Source organism: Trichoplusia ni, chromosome 14 (genome assembly GCF_003590095.1).
Source record: "Trichoplusia ni isolate ovarian cell line Hi5 chromosome 14, tn1, whole genome shotgun sequence".
In the NCBI taxonomy this organism is placed as follows: Eukaryota; Metazoa; Arthropoda; class Insecta; order Lepidoptera; family Noctuidae; genus Trichoplusia; species Trichoplusia ni.
In genome coordinates, this window is record NC_039491.1 from 70,235 (window position 1) to 92,713 (window position 22,479).

A 22,479-nucleotide genomic window follows, 5' to 3' on the forward strand; every position below is an offset into this window, starting at 1 on the left:
AAACAAACACAGTCAATTTCTCTTTTCTGACTTCGAATCCGTGAGATACCTATGAACGTAGTTGCAATTTATCCCGTGTACCGGTCAAAGTGTGTCTACATATCGTACTTCATTTCCCCTTACCTCTGGGTATTGCCCTCAAAGGTGATGCTAAACAGTACACCAACAGACGAAGTTCTAAGTAATAATGTAATTGCTTCTGACCGTCTGTTATTCAGGCGGTACATCTCGATAGCGCCCCCAGTAATTGCATTCCCATCAAAACTTGTTTCATACTTTACAAATTGCATTTCTGCGCACTGTTGCTCTAATTGGACGACCACAGTTTACAGCACTTTTTGAATGTTACCTTCTTTTTTGGAGTCGGTTAATAAGTTGATTGTATTGTTTTCCCACGTTTTTATGCACTCACTTTCTTGTTTGTCGTTCGGGATGGATTTTTGCTACTCAATTTTGAGGCACTTTCCGATAAGCTAGCAGGCTAAAATTTTCAGGGTAGCTTTAAACCCGGTGGCAATGCAAGTTACAACTATAAAAACGGCTGCGATACATACGAATTTGCGATATTTTAAAAAACGTGGTTATTTAGATTTTTTAAATCTATATTTTTTTCTTATCTTTAATGCTTGCATGATACGCTCAGAGTATATGGTATCAGGATCCTAACATGCAAAAGGAATGCCATTATTATTTCAAAATCTGAGATATTACAAATTAATAAAATATAGCAATATTTTAATTCGGCCAGTGTTGTTTAACGCTTAATAAAATACTTTCAAAGTGCCATAAAAAATAAGTTCCTCTTAAATATTACGATTACGACCATAATTTAGCTCTTTAGGGCTATTCCTAACTGGAGATTTATTAAGAGATTCAAAAACATCTTATTAATGAGGTGTTAAAATAAAACTTTTGATGAACTTATAAATAATACTAGAACTAGAAAGATCTTTAATTAAAAATGTTTTAATTATTAAACTTTGCAATTGAATAAGGATGTCTGTTTTCAACAATATTTCGTTTGAAGAAGCACTTAACACTAAAATGCGAATAACTTTTAAGAATGCATTTATTTCTTATTTCTATATTACTTCTTATTAAAACTTTGAGACCTTATCCAAAACTAAGTCTTACGAAAAAAAACCTTTTTTTTTAAAGTCCCACATATTACAAACAAACCCACAAAAATCTAACAAAAAAGTACATTCAGATCTTTGTACCTCGCGTGAACAGTCCCGTTACGTGACGGACTCTCGGTGATAACCATGATTGATGACGTCACTCGTCACGTAGGTTGGCCTGACACACATTACCCTACTTGTTGAGCCGCCATCATTCCGTAACGCCGACGATCCACGTGTGCTAGAGCCTTATTGACTGACAGATCATATATTCTCGTTCAGAGTCATATGTTAAAGGTGCGCTTCTATTGATAAATGCTTGTTGGAGCTGTTATGACGTTAGGGACTACAAGTTGGAATAATCTAAAAGCAATGAGTTTATTTCGGCATTTCTTTTACGAGTCAGACTTGAACAAAAAAGAATATTAAAACATTTAATAATGCTTTTACTACCTTATTTTCGATTAAGATGCTCGCATAGAAAAAATATATGGCCACCAAATTCTAAAATTTATAAAAGCATAGATAATTGTTATAGTTAGCAGGCTGGAAAAAAGCATGCATTTTTTTATTATAACTTAAGAGGAATGAAAACCATATCAAAACCGTTACAAAAACACATTTGCGTTACGGTAAGTATTGCTCTAAAACTTACCGTGTGTACGCACCTTAATTTATGTAAATGTCCTTGTTACGTAATAATGTAGGTAATAGAGATTCTTTGGATCGTCAAATGTCAAATCAGAATCGATTTCCATTATTTCTACAAATGATGTGATAAAAGCTTCATTTCTTCGTTCTCAATAACGATAAATTACATTTTAGCCAAAACTTGGAGTTATGAAACATTTTCACGCTTACTATAAGAAACGATTAAGTTGCACCATCCATAGTCATTATACCCTACATTTGAAGCTGGAAATTCCTTTACACACACCAACACACACAAACAATATGACTTGCACACCACAAACAAAAAGATATAAAAGTCCACCATCCTACCATCTGCGGCACTGGCCACCTCGTGTTAAGTCAGATAGCACGTATAATTCAGACAGATGAACGCCACAGGTATAAAAGGCAAAAAAATATGGAAAATGATAAATTTCCTCGTTCCGGATCGCGAGGGCAGACATAAAAATTAAATCCGGATGACAGACACCCTCGGAGCGCTCGTAATACGAAGGTGGAATGTATGTAAGGAATCTTAGGGGAGTCGGTGTAAGATTTGGTTTTCTTCACAAGGTAGTTTTAGGTCATTTTTTAAATGTTTTTGGAATCTTTAACGTTAATTATTCTTATTTGAATTCATTGTATATTCGGTCAGGCAAAACAATAATATCTGATGTTAATTGCGCCTACTTGCTTATAATGACAACAATAGCTCTATCAAGAGGCGAGCAAAAAGCAACTGATGGCATTTCATCTAGAAAAACAAGAATTACTTGCACTATTAAGATTGTCAGAAACAGAAATTGAAATTGAGAATTTCAATGTTGAAATGACGATAAAGAAAAAGAGGAGTTTATGAAGTTGCAATACTTCAAAACAACTGTTTCTTGGATATTAAATTAATGTCAAAGAAGCAACTTTGCCTTCAGCAAAACAACCAAAAAAACTCCGTTGAAAGCACTCAGGGGGATTGTCTAGCGTCTAGTGCGAATCCAGGAAGACCTTTTTCTTTGATGCAAGGGAAAACGCAAAAACATCCCGTCAAAAAAATCTCTAAGAAATCCGGGAGATGTTTCATAGCTTGTACTGAGAATGAATGACTTGAAAACTTCAACAGATGTTAGTTTTTCTATAAAAAGTCTTGTTTAAGTGTGATATGATCACTAAAATCTAAAGACCCCATGCTATTTAGGTACATTAAACCTTAAAAGCATGTTGCTCTTTGGTTGCGTTCCTTGATGAATTGAACCTAAGTAATATAGGAATAGGTCTAAAATCTTTGTACCAAGATTCACATAAAGCACACGTATATAATATGTGTTTCATCACCCCTGAGTTCGTTTCGCCATTTTTTCTCAAGAATTTTTCCAACCAAACCAAACTTAAATAAATTTAACTTTTCAAGCGATATAATTGAATGAATAAATTATTTCACTTCATGTGGGCAAGGCATTATAATTTTAATACACCTTTTAACATTAAAGGCAAGCCAGAGGTGTACATCATTTTCTCTATTCTTATATTTTTCTCTGAAGCGAGCAAAGGTCAAGTTGGAACGTATTTATTTAAGAAACCGTTTTGCAAAGCATCTATTTGTTTCTATCGATGGCATATCTGTTGACATAAGGTGAATATCTCTGTAGGTGGAGATTTAAATGTTACTAGAGCAAACTTTTTATCTTTAAATGCCCAAAATATTTTTTATTTTATTTTGCTAAAACTTAATCTCAATCATAGTTCATTTATTTATTTATTTATGTCCACACAACATTGAAGGAATAAAACAAGTATAAAATGAAAATACAATAGGTACAAAGGTACTGCTTATTTTTTAAGAAAGAACTTCATGGTTTATTTTTTCAGATAATATTTATACAAACAATGTATACTTATCATTCCAGTGTTATTCTGAATTTTTGTAGTTTTATATTTACACATTTTTGTGAAATTGATTAATTTTGTCTGTAAAAGATCGCTTTTAGCGATAAGACCGCCCATTGTGGCACCATATAACTATTTATTTATATCCAATCCTGTAAGGTACTTATTGGTGTGCAATAAAGATATTCTATTCTATTCTACGATTAGAACAAACATTCTGGACCACCTACAACTAGAATTTGTCCAGTACAAAATTTAACCGCGCTATGACATTTCATCTATTAGCCCCTGTAAACAACTCTTCCGTAGCCTAAGCCTGTCTTTGCGGTACTAATGGTAATTGTTTGTGTTGTTGCAGCCATGTCTCCGAGTTGCGTGTTCGCGCTTGCGGTCTGCGGTCTGGCAGCGATCTGCACTTTGCCCGTAGCTAACGCACAGGCGCTCGTCTCGCCATATGAATGTGAGTCTTTAAACAGTTTAAACTATTGCTTATCTACTCGCATCTTTATCAAATAAAAGCTAATGTATTTAAAATATAACTTGTTAACCTAATTATTTCCTTGGTAACTCCTTTAAAACTTGGTTAGTTTAGCAGAACGTCAGCGTCAAAACAATGCTTAAATTTTACAAAACGTCATTCATAAATACATTGCTACAGACAAAACAAATGACTACATCTTAAACTTTAGAAGCCATCATGAATAATATGAACATTCACTTAATACACTGTAACGTACGAAATTCAAACAAATGCGTGAATATATGTATCCACTTTTTAAGGAAAAAGGCGGATAAACACCAGCACATAAATAAAATATGAGCTTATTACACTCTACATTTAATGAAAGCTTTTCATACGTGTTTCGTGTCTCTTGGAGAGAGATTTATTAAAATCCTTAAATTATTACCGTCTCATTGGGTATTGGGCGCGAGGTAAGAGACGCTTCCCGTTGCGTGGTTACTTTGCTCAAAGAAATGTTTGTGATGTATCGGTAAAAACTGACTTTGCGTAATTAGGATATAATATTATGGTTCAACATTATTATCTCCAACCAGCTTCACGAAATATTGCAGTGCTAAGTTATGAAAGAGGTTTAATATCATGTAGCATAGTTTTAAAAATCCTCGCCGGTCGTTAATTGAATACGCACAGACATTAATTGGGTGGTCACTTCGTCCCTATGTCTTTGACAGACTTCCAGCTTTTTCATGAGATTCGCCTAACGAATTCTAAGCCCGCTCTCCTCCCCACTAAGTGACTTCCTAAGCCTCTATTTCACCGGGCGTATAACAAGGCCCGCGGTGCATTAACGAACATGTTTATTCCGTCTCATTAGTTCATCAGTTCAGCCGTCTGCCAACAACACAAACTTATCAATGCGGTCGGCGGAGTCGCTAACAAACCTCATTTTGACGACAAACTGTCGTTTTGACGTTCCTTTGTTGTTTTGAAGTTTAGTTCCGATTTTCGCCGCCGGTAAATGTAAGTTTGTTTTGCTAGACAAAGTGAAGTCTTCATAGCTTCGTATTGACGAACTGTAGGTTATGGTATTTAACAGTGAACTAGATTAAATGTGACCTTATCAAATATATCAGGTATGTAACATGATGTTGCATAGTGGCATTGCCTACAAAGGCTACAAATAACTCATTATCACTCGGTAGAGAATCCTGCATTGAGAGCGACTGAATAACCTAGCTCGCAGAAACAGAAAAAAGAAACATTTGCAAATAACATTCTGAAACCAAATAAAAATCCAATAAATATCTTGACAAACGTTCCATCAAGGTGACAAAACTAGGTATTATGTTTATTTGTCGTATGAGACAGGTATGATGAGGATTTAACGTGTTTAGAAAAAGGGTTTCTTGTATATAGAGATGAATGTCACGAAACAATTTATTGAGACGCGTAAAACTGTCTATCTTTATAAGCCTAATAATTTTCTGGCGATGCGAAGATTTGTGTGTGATCTTTCGATTACTGGAGTGTATTTCGTGGTTTCAATACCTACTCGACTGTTTGCTGTTCTTTCTTTAATAATCTCTTTAGGAAAGTCATCGTACTTCAAAGGGAAATTTAAACACAATGTTGACTAATATACTAGTCCAAACACAGTCACTGCACCAGTCAGAAACAGAACTCTACTTTTATAATAAAGATTAACTAATCTTTAAGCTCATTCTTCCGTATGAACGATTCTTTTATAATTTAACTAAATCAAAAACATGAGCAGGATGTTCACTATCAAAGTCTTTTAACAAACAGGTATCTACAAAGTTTAATTTAACCATGTCTATATGTAGAGTATCGACAATTTTTTAAAGTTCAGAATATATTAGATCAATTTACAACTTGATTTTTGGATCTCTATAATAAAGCATTCTTAATGTGTTCAAGTTATTGCTACATATTCAAGCTTAAGTCCAAAGTTTAGGTTCAGAAACTTCGTACATTTTATTCTCTATAAAAAACATTGCTCTCCCGTTACCTTTCTTAGTTTTATCTGTACATATGGCTCTTTCATTTACACTATTCGTACTGCGATAGAAATCTTTTAATTAAAAAAGCACACGCATTCGGCCAAGAGTAAGTTCCTTGTATAATATTGTGATCTGTCCCTTCGATAAGCTATCTTTCTTTTTTAAATCAGAGAACTTTCTTCGCTCTGGGGAAGGCAGAGAACTATACTTTTTACCCACTCTTTCCCAACTTATTAGCTCCGATCAACGGAATGCTTCATCCCTGCCTTGTAACTAGGACTACAGAAACGCGACGCAATCTATCAAATCATCCCACCGTTACCCACATGTTTCTATACTGATACAATACACTCATAATAAGGATAAAACTCGCAAACAAAATCATTACAAATTGAATACAAATGTGTAAGAAGGTGCGATATGTCAAGCGTTTAGTTATAAACACGAGTCGCAGTCGCCGGGTCCCGGTAAACACATTGTGCGGTAAATCTGCGACGTGTGCCGGCATCACGTAACCCATTAACTGTCGCCACTAGTGCTGTCGTTGTCAGGCTAGTGATGTACTTAGTGAGGACTTGTTACTCTAAATGCAGTTTTGGGAAGAATTGAGAAATTCAGTTGAGAAAAATCGTTTTTTTTTTTGTGATGACCTTTTTTTCATACCACAAGTAGTGTCGTTTGTTAACAAAAACATTACATCTACGATTGAATTTATATGAATTAAATTAATGGAAGATACAGCGCACTGATAGTTTATACTTTAAAGAAAATCTTTTTTTTTTTCAATAGAAACAAATGTTTTGAATAAAAACCAAAAAACTACGGAATAAATACTAACTATTAATAAAAGCATCAGTAAAATAAGTACCACAATTACAACACCCTTCACAGAAATTACTAAATACCCTTTCCCAATAACTCCCAAACAAGGATATCTTACAAATGAGCTACATCCCTACGCTCATCACAATACAAGTACTGGTACAATAGTGCAGAGAGCGAGATTCAATCTAAACGCCCCCAGCAAAGCCGCGGATTATTGTGTAATGTTATTCAAGAATATTTTTATTATACGGATCGAGATTTGTAAGGAAATCTAGACGTATTTCTACTTGAAGACGTGATGGATAGATATTTAGAATGTAAGTGGTTTTTTATTTCGTAGTAGATTTTTCCCGTGTTGGAAATTGAGTTAAAAAGAAGTCTTAGCCTTTTGTTAATGTTAAGCATTTTGTTGACATTCAAGCTAGTTAAGTCTAAACAGTCATTTCAGATATCACATTGCATATTCGATTTTATCAATATTGGTTGAGTAGTTTAGCGATGCAAGTGTAACAAATAGAAACGCTTGACTTTATCTGATTTAGTTTTTGAGTTTAACAAATACAAAAACTCTCATCAAGACTCAACTCTTTTAAAGATATATTTAGATAAATTTATTTTCTATTTTCTATTCCTTGAAATTGTAAAAGTTTGTTTAATTAATCTCATTTAATTATAATCTATTATTTGCTTTGTGGTGCACGAAACGCGAACATTAACCGTTACGGAGTAAAATAAACTTCTGTAACAGCTCCAACTTGTAAGATGTATTACCATAAACGACGATTCCACACAAATCATGTTACATAAACTCGATGAAGTTAACTAACAGAATTAATCAAATCGTCTGTAGCAATAGCCGGGAGATTTGCATAATTTCAGTTCGTTTTGTGTATAGAACAATTAACTACGTCAACAAGAAAACATTCCATTTTGTTAATGTTGTTACTCTGGCTTAGTGAGCGTTTCGTGTGTAAACGTTGGGGATCTAGTTTAAGTTGAAATTGATGAAGTATTTTTAAGCGTCTTCTAACTTTAAGTATAGGTGATTACTAGGTTTTTGATAGATCTAGAATATTGCTTTAAATGAGGCTAATTTTGTCGAAATCAGGTCTTTACAAAGTATTTTTGAACTATTCTAATATACCATTAACAACTCTACACTTAATAACGTTTTTAAGTAGGCAAGGAAGCTGAGAGTGTTATTCTTAGTGGTTGTAGTTATTTTACTAATTCTACTGCAGTAATAAATAAATTTTAAAGAGGTTATTTCTTATTAGAACTTATCAATATTTCATGTGACTACGTTAATATATATTGAAGCTGTTTTTCAACCCAACAATATGCACAACACAATATCATTCTGAAGTAACAAGTAAAATAATTAAAAACCTACGTTTTATAATTAGAAGCGATCGTCTATTGTTTTGAAAAGGCACTTGTATTGTAAAATAAAATGTAATAAAATCTACCACGGCTGAGGGGCCGCGAGTAGCCATATGTTTACATCTATTCCGTTATAATAACCCTCGCATTGAGATCTTGTTCTATTGTATATTGTGCGCTGTGCAGGTTGTTGAACAATCCTGCAAGCTGAAGTACTTTAGGTAGCTAATAGAAATGCAAGGAAAGCAAAAAGGTTTTATTGAAATGGTCGTTCTATTTGTTTCGTATCTCTTATTTATGTTTCTTGAGTTGTGTAGGTAGTCAAATAATACTAGACTGTTGGTAAGTTAATAATTAGACTATCTTTTAAGAATTATCAGATGAAGTTGAAGTTTATTTTTATTTTTTGAGCTTTGATGAAACAAATTTCATTACACAGACAGTTCATCATACAACAGATCTCATTAAGTAATGTTCCGTTAATAGTAAGGTGTTATAATTATTCATCTCTCAATAGGTCTTAAAAAATAGAATTAATTTATCAAAAATATTCCCGATTTTTTCGTAAACGTGTTACGATTTTGTAGTTTTAGAATTATTTACAGACTGGAGAGAACCGTACACAACTTCTTTAATGCCATGTACTTGTCGAATAACGGCTAAGTTAGTTATTCTGCGGTTTTCGGTTCCATTTTAACTCGTCCCACGAGAAGATTAGTGTCCAAACATGAAATTAAAAATTCTGTTTTCAAAATATGAAATTTGTTTACTTTAAATTTTGGACAGATGTTAGGATTAAATGACGATAGGATTAAAATGTTTTGTAAAAAGTTGTTTTTGTACATGCTATTTGTTGTCAAGAGCTTCAGATCAGATAAATTATTTCCTACTTACCTTCTCGTAAAGAATATTTATTAATAACCTGACATACTCGTATAGTCGGACATTATATTAAATATTGTTTTTAATATAATTATTATCATTTGTTACCGGCTATATTTACTGTCATAATTAACTGCCGTAAAATAATCAACGGTTAATAAGATTTAAGATACAGCCTGGTGACAATCTGACGCCTATGCTTAGTAAAAGGTTTTTAACCATATGGGAATGAAAGAATAAAATTAAAAAAAGAGAATTCATTCAAGTACAACTCATCTAAAACTTTGCTAAGACCGTGTACAGTAATTAGTAGTGCATCAAAGATAGTGCAGTACTCCTAACAAATCAAAGGGGAACTCTGACATAACTCTAACAAGATCTGCGACAAACATCGAAGTTCTGATCAGAAGGGAATGTATGAACCGGCGTAAGTTGCAGTTAGTTCAGCGTTAATTAGAAACAAGATGTATCGATCATTTGTGCATCTACCTTGTCATATTCTAAGATAGTTTGTAGTTCAATCCAATTAGTTCGAAGTTTCAAATATGTGTTTTAAACTTCTATAGACTTTATCAGATATCATCACCCTTTTGTACTACCACTGCTGGGCATAGGCCTTACCCTTCTTGTGCCAATTTCTACGGTATGGACTATATTATCGACCCATCTTGCTACCGGACGACCGACGCTTTTCTATTGACTTACGTGTCACATATGTAGGTATTTTTTTTTATTGTGGACAACATCACATACATTGTTTTGAACCCAAAGTAAGTTGCTGAAGCACTTGTGCTATGGAATTCAGATACAACGAAGGTACCACAGACCGACCCAGACCCGAGACAATGTAGAAAATGTGAATTTTTCATTGACCCGACCGGGGATCGAACCCGGGACCTCAGAGTTAGCGACCCCTTGAAACCGGTGCGTACGCCACTCGACCACGGAGGTCGTCAATTACGAATTAATATGAGATTTGGTGTTTATTGCTTTTTCGAAGCTACAACACCTACAAAGGGGTAAAAGGTTGGTGAATCAGGGTGCTGATCAATGTAATATTTTACGTTTAAAAAGTCTTACTAGTAGCCTAGTTTTAGTAAAATATTTTTGATTTTAAATCTAAATTTCTATTGAAATCATTCAGGAATTTGGAAACGTTTAAAACACATAAGTTTAAAAGTTTAAATTCAATCAATTAAGTAAGTCAAATATACTGAAGCTAGATTAACAATTAAGATTGTTTTAGAAGGGAGAGTTATTTATTGTAGTAGACAAAATAACTTGTTTGGAAAAGTAGGATTTATAACATAATTGATTTATTAAGTTCTTAAGAAGTACCTAAATCTGTATTATACTCTAAATGGATTCGAGCCTCTTTAAATATGTTTTAACTCTATGGTAATTTGTAAGAAACGCAAATGTCCGATATTTGGCGACTTCATTCCGCAACAAGCTGTTGCACGCGACTTCACTCGCCTGAAGACAGTCATAGCTGTGAAGACATTACTCTCATTAAACAAACTCGGAAAGGCTTAAGCTAAACCTGTGTGTTAATCCAAGGTGTCAGCTAGCTTCAAACCAATAATGATCCTATATTTAAAGAGAAACCAGTTTTATCTTTTATCAAAAGCAAAGATATTGAAAATAGATCAGACTCATCTATCACGTCCTTTCAAGAATATTGACGAGCCAAATTAAGGTACTGACCTTCAATGACAACGCATAGTTACCGAAATGTCACGTAGGAACCTAAGCTATGAATGAATAGTACATTCGTTCTGAAAGGCCAAAATAATAATTTGAAAACGACAGTATTTTCTTTAATCCGAGCCGTGTGTGCAGATAACATGGAAATCGAAGTTGCGAAGATGCATAGTTTTACTTACGCTTATTTATCGGGATTACTGAAGTAGTTTCAGACTCAGCCAAAGTCCTTAACAAGGACAACATTAGGGTCAACTCAGCTTAGGGGTCACGAAGGAAATTTCAAACGAAAGTACCTATAAAATTATAGAGAACTGAAATGATATTTTTTCTGTATAATTAACTAAAAACTAACAACCGAGGCAAAAAATATATATTCTTAATAAATTATTATATAAAAGCACGATATAGCGATAAGTTTCATATTATAAAGACGTGTCCGTGTAAATGTCACATCGACGTCGCGTCAGGGACAGGGCCACGCCTCAGTGCGCACCGACCCTTACCGAGGCTCATCTCGCCCCTTAATCTTCAGGAAAACCTAATTTATAACATATTTTAAAACATTAGCGACGCGTTTAGTTTTCTCAATGAATTAATATAGGGTATTTTGTTGATGCTCAAATTGTATGAACCCTTCAAACATGTTTGTCATATAAGTTAATTGATAAGAAATCTTTACTTAGTGGGAGCTTTATACATAGATTCGAAATATTATCGTTTCTAGATGTAGAAAAGGACAAAATTTAAGACAAATGACATGATTTACACTTCTCCCTACCATATATTCTACCGTTTCGATCACTGCTAACGATAGTATCACAGCCGCTTCTCAAAAGAATCAGAACCGTACATAGGACAGGTAATGTCAATTATGTAAATTTTTGACCTCATAACTTAGCGTAGTCATGCAACATCCATCACGCAGGGGTCGCCAATCTTTTCATAGATATTCTTTGATAGAGTGGTAACTTTTGTTTTCTCCCTATAGAGGTGTCCCAATAAAAGTAACGTAACTAATATTAACTTGATAATAAGAAAAGTTGTTCCAATCACTGTGTGATAAGTACCGAATGAGTTGGGAACACTTTATTTAGACACTTCAAATATACAGTTTGTTTAAGAGGTGTTGTATTAGAATACGAATAAATATTTAAAATATATTAAATCGTGTATCGTTCATTTATTATTGTTAAGAAGAAGTTATACATGAGCTGTTGTTTTAAAGCCTTTTTGGAAGTTTGTGCTGATCTATAAATATACAATTTAATGATAACCACCGTTTCAAAGTTAGTCTATTTTTGCAAAGCTCTTCACTACACTTTCCTTCTAACGTTAAGAGCCATCCTACGCTGATCTTCATTTTTCCCAGAAATAGTAAAATAAGTTTTTAATTAATGTTGGTAAATTAAAATGATATTTTTAACTGGTGAACAAACTTAAGCTGGCTAATACGGTGATGTCTTAAAGCTTTTGTTTTTAATTAATTAGTTAGATCGTCCTGTTTATCCTTTCTCAAGAACTGGTCTCAAAGGTTCATTTCATATTTTTATTAAAGAGCAAAGCTTGCAGTAATAGGGTATTAGTATCTACCTGTATGTAGGCTTATAGAATAAAGTCTGTTTTTTTATGGAAAATAAAAATCATTTTTAAGACTTGTATAAGTCCCTGTTATTCCTAATAGTACAGATAAGAGAGTGGTCAGAACAAGCATTTGTGGATCACAAAAATGCTTGTCCTCACTACTCGGTCAGTCTCACCTAAACTCGAGCGTTCGAGGATCATCTGACTATATTTTCGTGGAATCCACCGCGACACAAGGATTGAAATTCTTAGTGTTGGAGTCGCTTATAAAAGCGTTCGAGGATTATGTGACTAAAGATTCGTGAACCGCGACATAAGGATTGAAATTCTTATGTCGCGCGTGATTACTAAATATGGATAGGACAGAAGGAGTCGTTTAAAAAAATTGAATGAATAAAAACATGACGTGATGTTTGTTTGTGCAGCATCAGCGGTGTCGGACAGTCAGAACGGCTGGGGCGCGCTCGGCGGGCTGTACGCGCTGCTGGCGCAGCACGACGCGCTCGGCGGGCACGCGCTCGCGCGCAAGTCCGTGCGCTCTCCCTCCCGCCGGCTGCGCTTCGGCCGCCGCTCCGACCCCGACATGCCACCTCAGGCTCCCGTAAGTACTCATTTCTAAGTTACTATTTCTTAGCATGCATTAAATCGTTGAAACTTCAGGTGAAAGCGGAACTGACCTGAGGAACGATTGAGAATCTTCTGAATACTAGTTTTCCTTGTAACATGGAATGAATTCCGAATTCTAAAACCCATGGGTAACGCGGTAATCCTACAACAAGACTGAACCAATTGCACTCAGCGAGTCTCTGAACCATCAGAAAAGCTTCTAGTATAACTTCACGTAATCACGCGGGTTTCGCCTAAACGTAGAATTAATAGCATTAAACTTCTATAAAAACTTACTTGTCAAAATCACACAAACGTAAAATAAATATTGGACCGTGTTTCAGGCGTTCCTCATTCATAACCGAGAGTTATGGTTTTAAGGAACTGTAGAGTCACTTTACCGATAGACGTCGTTTCCCCTTTATACATATATTAAGTATAGGTATATATACATACACAAACTTATTTACTACGAACCAACGTAGGAGCGAGCAACAAGCGTACGCGCGGTGATTGACGCTGGTCACTCTGCGGTTTCCAATACATCGACGTGGAACTAAGAGATGGAGTAATTTCCTTGCACACATTTGCGAGCACGGATAGTAAACACGCAGATATACACGTGTCGCAAACAACGCAGTTTAATTTGTGTTAGGATGAACAAGTATAGTAATGTCAACGGCTCTTCTGTCGTGTTAATGGGATGTTACCTTACTCATACTAATGATCAAGTATTTGTATTATTATTTTTTTGTAAAAAGAGTAGGTACTTATTTAGATCACAAGAAATTATAGTTAACCATCCTAAATGAGAAAAATCAATAATATTTTATGTAAACTTTTTTTTCACACAAAGAAGATGCAAGATACGTGAATCGTAAGATACACGACAACTCTGTAAAGTTTATGTAAATAGCTTTTCAATTTGTCGCGATTGTTGGGCATACACCCATGTGTTGTTTGAACCAAAATACAAATACAAACTACAACATTTCATAACTAGATTCGTATGTTGAGTTAACCAATTATAAACATAATCAAATTATGAATATTTCGGATAGATTCTCGTGTTAAAGTTCAGTTCAGTTACGATCGATGATCGCTTATAAAAAAACATATTTAAAACACACCTTAGTTTTCTGAATTATATGCTAATAATTTCCAAAAACATTTCAAACAGTGAGTAGTCCTAATTTTGTATCTAAATAAGTTGGTTTTTCTTAAAATTGATAGTGGAGTAAAATGAACACTAGTCAACGAGTAAAACGTAAAACATTATTTAAACAATAAACAAAATAATTTAGAACAATGGAATAGCAACAAACAATAAATAATTCTCAGAAAGAAACTCGAATAACTTAACGAAATTGTCCAAAAACCACGATCACTAGAATTCCAATGAATATTCGTTTCACGTTACGTATCTGAACAACACCTACACCCAAACATGAATTCAATATTCATATTGGCAAAGGCAACGTTAATAAAATTCCACAATCAACAACCCTCATGAAACCGTTTCTATTAAGAATCGTAATAATCAAAATTTGTAGGTTAACCCCAGTTGTGTAGGACTCGGCGATCTAATAAGTGAGATCAATATTTCAGAGTAACTCGATTTCAAAAATCCCTTACATTATCATATTCATATAGTTGACGTGAATTGAATGAGTTTTATGTGATAAATCTTTATATTTTTGAGAGTTGACTGACAAATCAAATTACAGCGTAAACTACTAGGCTTAGACATAAACAGCTGCATACAAATATCATTTACACTGATAGCTATAGTGAGTGATTGAAATAGTAACGTCTATTTAACAGCTACTGGTGAACTACTGCCCACATATCTAATTGGAGATTTTTTATCTATAAACAAAAAAGCATCAACAGACGAATAGAAAATACATAAGTGTAACTGTACACTAGACTTCAGTAGGCGGAGAGAGTCTCAACACAGCTGAGCAAAACTCCTACTAGCAACATTTTACGTAAAAAGTTATACTGATGCAAGCGAGACAACGCTCTATGATGTGTACCGTTGTCCCACTCCCACCAACAAGTTTTACCCAAAGTGATTGTGTTAGGCCCTTCAACGGTTCTCGAGAGGATAATGCATTATAATGTTCGGACGACCAGATAATGTTACATTTACGCGTATCTAAAAGCGATCCCACTTTCTCTTTTATGTTTGTCGGAGTTTTTGGGTCAACCACGTTACGGTACGGCATTTTCACATGGTATTTAGGTGGACATTCTTCTTTGTAGGTAACTGTATTTGTTCTGTTGCTCCTTTAGACTACGTAATTTACTGTTACTGAAGACTTTTCTATATCAGCGTTCTTATAACTTACAGTGAAATAAATGGATTTGACTTTGGTTGTTGAGATTACAAATATTTCACCTGACTGAAGCATCTTATTAAATCCTCTATATATAATCTGTGGTCTTTTTCTTTCCCAATCTTTTTTACTTTTGGGAACCTATTAAATGTTATCTTTACAACAAAAGATTCTAATTGTCATGATGTCCCCAACATACAGGGGAGAATCTTTCATCTTTTTCGAAAATAATATCTTAATTTTGTAAACCAGTGAATTTGCAGAGTAATTCGATTTGTCATGACCGAGTTGTTTCATATGTGACTCTATACATCATGTACACTTGTATAACTTATAGACTCTTACTAAAAGATGGGTTTACGTACTTGTAGTTTATGTCGTTTTATTAATGTAGAGTATCTAACATGTCGTTTTGGTAAATGTTGAGTATCTTATAACTTAAAGTAAATCGTTGCTGGAGTGAAATGAAGCTTTCTATTTTAAGTTTTTAACTATTTTGGATTGTAACATTTGATATGTTTCTATGTTTAGCGCCACAGATACAGCCTGATAACAAACGAAAAGACGAAAAGCAGAGAGCGTAGCCTTAATACAAAAGTTCGGTTTTTAAAACCTTAAACGGAATATATTCTGAGATAAACCTCTACCTTTTAGTACAATGTAAATAAACCTGTTATAATTCGTCGTCAATAATGTTAACACGCTTACATAACTCGATTTCGTTAACTGGTACCCTTTCATCCCTTATTTTACGAGGGCTCGTCTTATCCGCGCCCCATTAGACGCACACACATAAGGTATAGAGCTTCACTTGTACGTTGATGTTGAGACATTTGTAATAATAATAATAATATGTTGTCATTCCTTATTAGTACTCGTACTTACAACATCAATTGTTTCAGAATATACTTAGGTTTTTTCAATAAAGACTTTTATGTAAAGTAGGAATTATAATTACGTATTTACAATTCTCATAGGTACGCACACAATGTACAATAGTGGACGTGGTAAAAGAGGCATTCTCTACCACGTCTTGTTTTCCCTGCAATCTTTGGTTGGTTAAAGAGTGAGGCAGAGGTAACAAGATTTATAATAACTCCTCCTTGGGCGGTTATAATTAAAATAATACCTGAAGTTATATTTTTCTTACAGGTATCATGCTGTCTCTATCATTGTGGAATGTAGAGACAAGTAGGCAAAACATTTAAAGTCAAGTCTTGCTTAAGTCTGACGATTAGACTAAAAATTTCAGAAAGTTTACAAGAATTTAAGATACAGGCTTCCCGATTAAGGAAGTCGCGTTACGCTTCACACAGCTGGGAACCTCTTACCATTAAACATACATACTTAATGCCTAGCTATTAACATTCTTTTGTTAGGAGGTTAAAGAACGTAATTGGGAAATTTGTCAAAAAAACACTATTTAATCCGTCAGATAGATTTCAAAATAATATCGAATACCTATTTTTCTTTTATCACGTCAACAAGTACTTCAAATCTCGCATGACGTCACTTATGAGTACACTTTTTACCGACAAGTGACGTCATTAGTCACCAGCTTCATTGTGTTTTATCTTTGTAATTTACCGAACCTTGAACCACTGACATAAGAATGTAATTCGTCACCAAAACTATTACTTGTTCATAAACTAATACCCTAATTTAAGTACAAGTTGTATAATTTATTACACGTTTATTAAATACGACGTGACCTTATACAAAGTAATGCTGTATTTATGATGAATATTTTAGAGCTTAGACCCTGTTCCGGGAGTATGTTAACGTGGGATCATTTATCAAAGCTTTTACGATTCGTAAACATACATTTTACAGTAATTATCCTACGAAAAAATCTGAAGTAGAAAAATGCGATGATATTTTGCGTTAATTCAGCAAAACACAATTTCATAATTTTCGGGTTTTTTTAATGTCAGTTTATTACTTAACATAATTCACTTAATTTAAAAGATTAATATTTGATAATAGCGATCCTTATAGCCTACTAAGTTGTTTAATATTTAATATGCTTTTAAGTTCCTGCTCGTTAATCTTGTCATGTTTTTCTTAAACATTAACATATCTAAACCGCAAGTTACATGGATTATTAAAGTGCGTAATTTTTTTCCTGATTTTGTATTTTGTAAATAACTTTGCACGTGCCATTCGTCAAGACACCTACGTATCTTGAGATTTACTTATCTATATATTTTTCTGATTTGTTTTCGCAATTATTAATCATGAACTACATAAGTTACAGTGATTGTTTTAACAAGTGACAAAACTTGGTCTACTATAATAAGGCTGCACAAAAACTTCTAAAAGTGGAATGCAATGGAATTATGATGTCTCGAAAAACTTACACATTAAAGTACCTGGCACCTATTAAAAAACTCTTCTGTAAATAACAAAAATTAATCGCGTTAACTTTTTCTTTTGGACTTTAAAAACAGCCAACTAATGGGACTCAGACAATATCAAGCTAAAGGAAAGCCAAAAGCCAGATTATGTATGAGACGGATAAATAATCATTAAACTTTAAACTAACACAGCAGTAGTGGGAACCTCAGCATAAAAATAACAGCAGTATTACTACATACCAACATTAAACTACTTCTTGCCACCAGCTGGATGAGATGAACGAGCTGCTCTCCCTGCGCGAGGTCCGCAGCCCCGTGCGCCTGCGCTTCGGCCGCCGCTCCGAGGAACGCGCCGTGCCCCACATCTTCCCCCAGGAGGTAAACATTACACAACACTCACATAATCTAAACAACTAGAATGTTGCCTGAAACCCTTCACGTCACTTGAGATACACAGCATTTTTTTTTTGTGATTTTACCTTCCATTATAACTCTTGTCAATCAGGATTAATAATGATAACCAATGTTCGAACCAAAAGTTTGATCGGTCCCAGGGAAACAATTGACTGTCTTGAAAACCGCAACGAAGTTAATAAAAGAACTAGGAAACAATGTTTTCTATTTATCTCTAAGACAAATGCGAGATGAAACAAAGAGGTTAGAATAGAAACGTCATCGGCATTGGTGGTAAGCTTGAGGCGGTTAAGCAGGTGTTACCAAAATCCCAAAAAATATATTGAAATACACTTATACTTATAGCACTAGTTACGTGCAGTTAATGCTACGAACTGCTACGCCACCGTCAAGTATCACAATCGGCTGTACAACATTATAAATGAAAAACCATGTTAAACTTTCCAAAATGGTATCAGTCTGTTTATGTTACTCCACAATATTAAAGTTGAGCAATATTTGGTATCCCATTACAAGCTTTCATCAAAATTACTCAAGCGATGCTTTAGAGAAGATTCTGAAATCAAGAGAAACAATTGACCCAAAATTATATTAGACATTCATGTTAATTTCGACTTGCTTCGTTGCGTTTTCAACAACAAATGCTTATCGTTCAAGCCCTGAAAGCAAAACTTTGTTAATAAAAAATAAATAGGTACATTTTTACAAAACTGAATTTTGGCTAGATGTAAGATGTACTTACTATGCTAAAGACGTCACTTTATACGCTTAATGTCCACACATCAAGTGTGTGAGTACAAATCAACCCCAACCTTCGAAATCTTGAGAGTACAAGATCCTATTGGTACGAACCTCGTAAAACCCTTGATGCGGTGTAAACCCGAGTAATGAAGTTAGTCCCCCTAACAAGCCACTATTCGATCTTTTACGACAATTGACCGGTTTGATCTCCGACCTTTCTTTTTATAAAACAATCAGAGTACCAGACAGTTCGTTGGCTAAGCAAATTGTATCATCGAGGTTTGTAATCACATTCAAAGACATAGTTTCGTGGAAATACTAAAAGGTTTTGTAGTTGAAATTCGGAAAATTTTAAATTCGATTACGAAATCTTGTGCAGATAAAAGATGATTAGGGCGATTTCGTAATATAAATATTGTAATACAATTCAAATAAACCAAATTCTGGCTGGCTGGTTCTACAATAAAAAATTAGAAAAAGAAAAATAACGTGTGGTTTAAGAAATTATAAACATGCTTTACAAAGAAAATATATGTTTTTAATGTTTAAGGATGCTTATAATTAAGCGGCATACCAAAACAAAGCCTGATTCAAGGCCTTCCCTCGCGCCTGCAACCGCAACACTAACGAGGAGGTTGTTTTGTTACAGGTTCCATTATATAATATCATTATTTAAAGTAAAAATTAAATTTAAATTATCCATACAAATTTTCTTAAGCAATGTGTAGTTGGCGTTGCCAGCCTTCTGGGAACGTTTCCCGTCTTTGTCAGGAATAAAGCCATTTTTTTTATGCTTTGTAAATATTATTTTATTGATGCAGTGTATATAAGTTAAGGTTCTGTAGTGTCAATTAACTTTAGTCACATTCACTTCAATTTCGCAATTATTTAGTTTCTCTAAATATAATATAAACTGATCCGATTTCAATAAAATGATCCGCTGATATTGTCATCTTGGTTTCATAAAGGTGACACGTCAGCTCTTAAAATTTACATAAGCGCGGAAGCTCTTACGTGTGCAGTACCAATATGCAGAACAAAAATCCACAACATTAAATAGATTCACTCTAATCATTTGTTATCTGACACAAACAACACTTGAGCAACATTCTTCTTTTCACTAGTTTGATGCATACATAATAGTATTTTCTAAGAATACAAAGTTAATGACGGTTATAATGTGAACACGTGTTGCATCCCACAGGAGCAGGACCGCGCCGTGCGAGCCCCGTCCATGCGTCTCCGCTTCGGCCGCCGATCAGACAACAACATGTTCTTACTGCCCTTCGAGGTACTAAACATGATATTATTACATTAAACTGCAGGAAAAGTAGAAGCCGATTAGTATCCAAGAGAAATTTGAGTACACGGATAGTCGAGTGCTTGCCGTCACCCAGCCAAACCCACTGAGCACAACGTGTCCCGGTTTCGATCCTCGCGTAGGACAAGCATTTGTGTAATCTATTAGTTAATTTCCACAATGCGAAAACTTTTTTTAAACTTATCTTTTGGAAAAATTAGATTTGATAAAATCTGACGACACAAAATAAAAAAGACTACATATTACATAATGAAGAAGATTATCGTTTTTTAAATGTAGAGAGAGATAGATTTACCACACATTAACATTAAAAAAGAATAAAAAAAAAAATCAGTTTGTAGTTCACCAGATTGGCCTGCAATGTTTATCCAATAGGTCAATACTTATCCAGTTTTGGAATGTTTAAAATAACAATAATATTGTTCCAGTCCGCCGTGCCCCAGGAAGTGAAAGCCAGCGGCTCCGTAGAAGACGACAGACAACAAGAATAAATCAACACCATATCTGCGTAAACCCACATAGACATATTCCCGCTCCGTCAATACTATTACAATCTTGATTAAGCCAAATTTAACCATAACTACATAGATATATGATTCATATTTAAATAAATAAAAACTGATCTTTTGATGTTGTTCAAATTAATTGTAAGCTATGTGTACATAATTAATCAGTTAGTACATTGAATGTTGTTAACCAAAATGTTATTAGAGGATCTAATATAAACGTCATATCCTTTATTCTTTCCCAGTATTATAATATATAATATGTAACATCTTTAGATTATCGAAGGGCTTTTTTCCGATGACAACATACGATGTGAACGATATTTATCGATACTCTAGTCAGTACTTGCTGTTATAAGACTGTATTTTATGTTTAACTCTATTTCCAATTATATTTTATTGAATGTATTAACTTTTGCGAAGAGTTATACATTTTTAGAGCTGGGCAAATGTAAAACTTCTTCGCTTCTTGTAAGTAATTATTTTGGTCGATGCGTTGCGGTGTAATGTCGTAGTTCATTAAATCATTACACAAAAACATTATTTATATTATTAAGTGTAGTGAAACTATGTTTAGTTTTGTATGGATATTATAGAGCAATTAATGAGTTGAAAAATAAAACATTTCCAACGGAAATATTGTTGTTTCATTTATCTGATTCACTTTGGTCTTGTGGAAAGTTTTGAGCAGATTTCACCTGGGTTCGGCCAACCGTTATAAGGTGATTAAGATCGTCTAAATATACTGAGAATAATAATAACAGGCCGTCCTACCTTCGTAACATACCTATAACGAGGTAATATTTGATACCTACACCATATCAAGACGTGTTCCTTCATATGATCATAGACGTTTATGTAATGTGTCACAGACCTACAGATAAACAAATAGTTCGTTTAGTGTTTGTAAGTGTATTGAATGTCACAGCAAGCGGTACCAAAACATGACATGACATAACATAAAGGCATATACCAATAACCTTATATTGACACGGTAACTACGCAGTAGGAATGTATGTTTTCACACTTGCAACTTGCATGTTATTATTAAAACTCAATTTTTAAGTCGATGGCAAAAGATCATCTCTTCATATAAGTTGAATATCGATGTTTAAAAAAAAACACATTTATTGACTCGTGAAGGTTCTTATTACATAACGATGGTAAATTTTAGACGGCATACCGAGACATCGACCAGCCTTTCCACTGCTTCTGGTACATTTTGTACTTTTTATTTCTTAGCCTTTACAAATAACTGCTTTGAGCAAATATTTTGATAAAACAAATTATGAAACAACCGAAGCGAAAGTAATTCATTAATTTATCAGAAAGGTCGTCTCAGATCAAAGTAGACCGCCCTTTTACGGAAATAGGTATATTTTTAGTAAGATAGCGTAATTATTGTCTCTTCAGGAGTTCTAGTACTTTATCTCAAAAATTATGTTTTAATAAAGTTCTATTACTCGAAGACCGAACGAAACTAAGTGAATCAACTGAAAGGTCTAACTATTTCTCCACCTTGAAAAGTTATTTTTATTGATACAATAAAGTTTTCACTCCAAGCTGGCCTCTTTCAGGCTAGCACATTTCAACATATCATTCCTCTGAATAAGGCCGGAGGGTTTGAAAAATCACCAAAAGAAAACCCCAAAATTT

The 22,479-nt window shown here is 34.1% G+C and overlaps 1 protein-coding gene across 1 annotated transcript in view; it reads left to right on the forward strand.

Annotated features, from left to right (window-relative positions):
* LOC113500450 (short neuropeptide F) overlaps window positions 1-21,460 on the forward strand; it is a 57,079-nt gene extending 35,619 nt beyond the window's left edge. The window contains exons 3-7 of the mRNA XM_026881256.1: window positions 4,033-4,134; window positions 12,962-13,137; window positions 18,109-18,219; window positions 20,201-20,287; window positions 20,746-21,460. Coding sequence (XP_026737057.1) covers window positions 4,035-4,134; window positions 12,962-13,137; window positions 18,109-18,219; window positions 20,201-20,287; window positions 20,746-20,808 — 537 coding nt within the window. The 5' untranslated portion in view covers window positions 4,033-4,034 and the 3' untranslated portion in view covers window positions 20,809-21,460. The remainder of the gene's footprint in view (window positions 1-4,032; window positions 4,135-12,961; window positions 13,138-18,108; window positions 18,220-20,200; window positions 20,288-20,745) is intronic.
* Window positions 21,461-22,479: the final 1,019 nt, after the last annotated feature.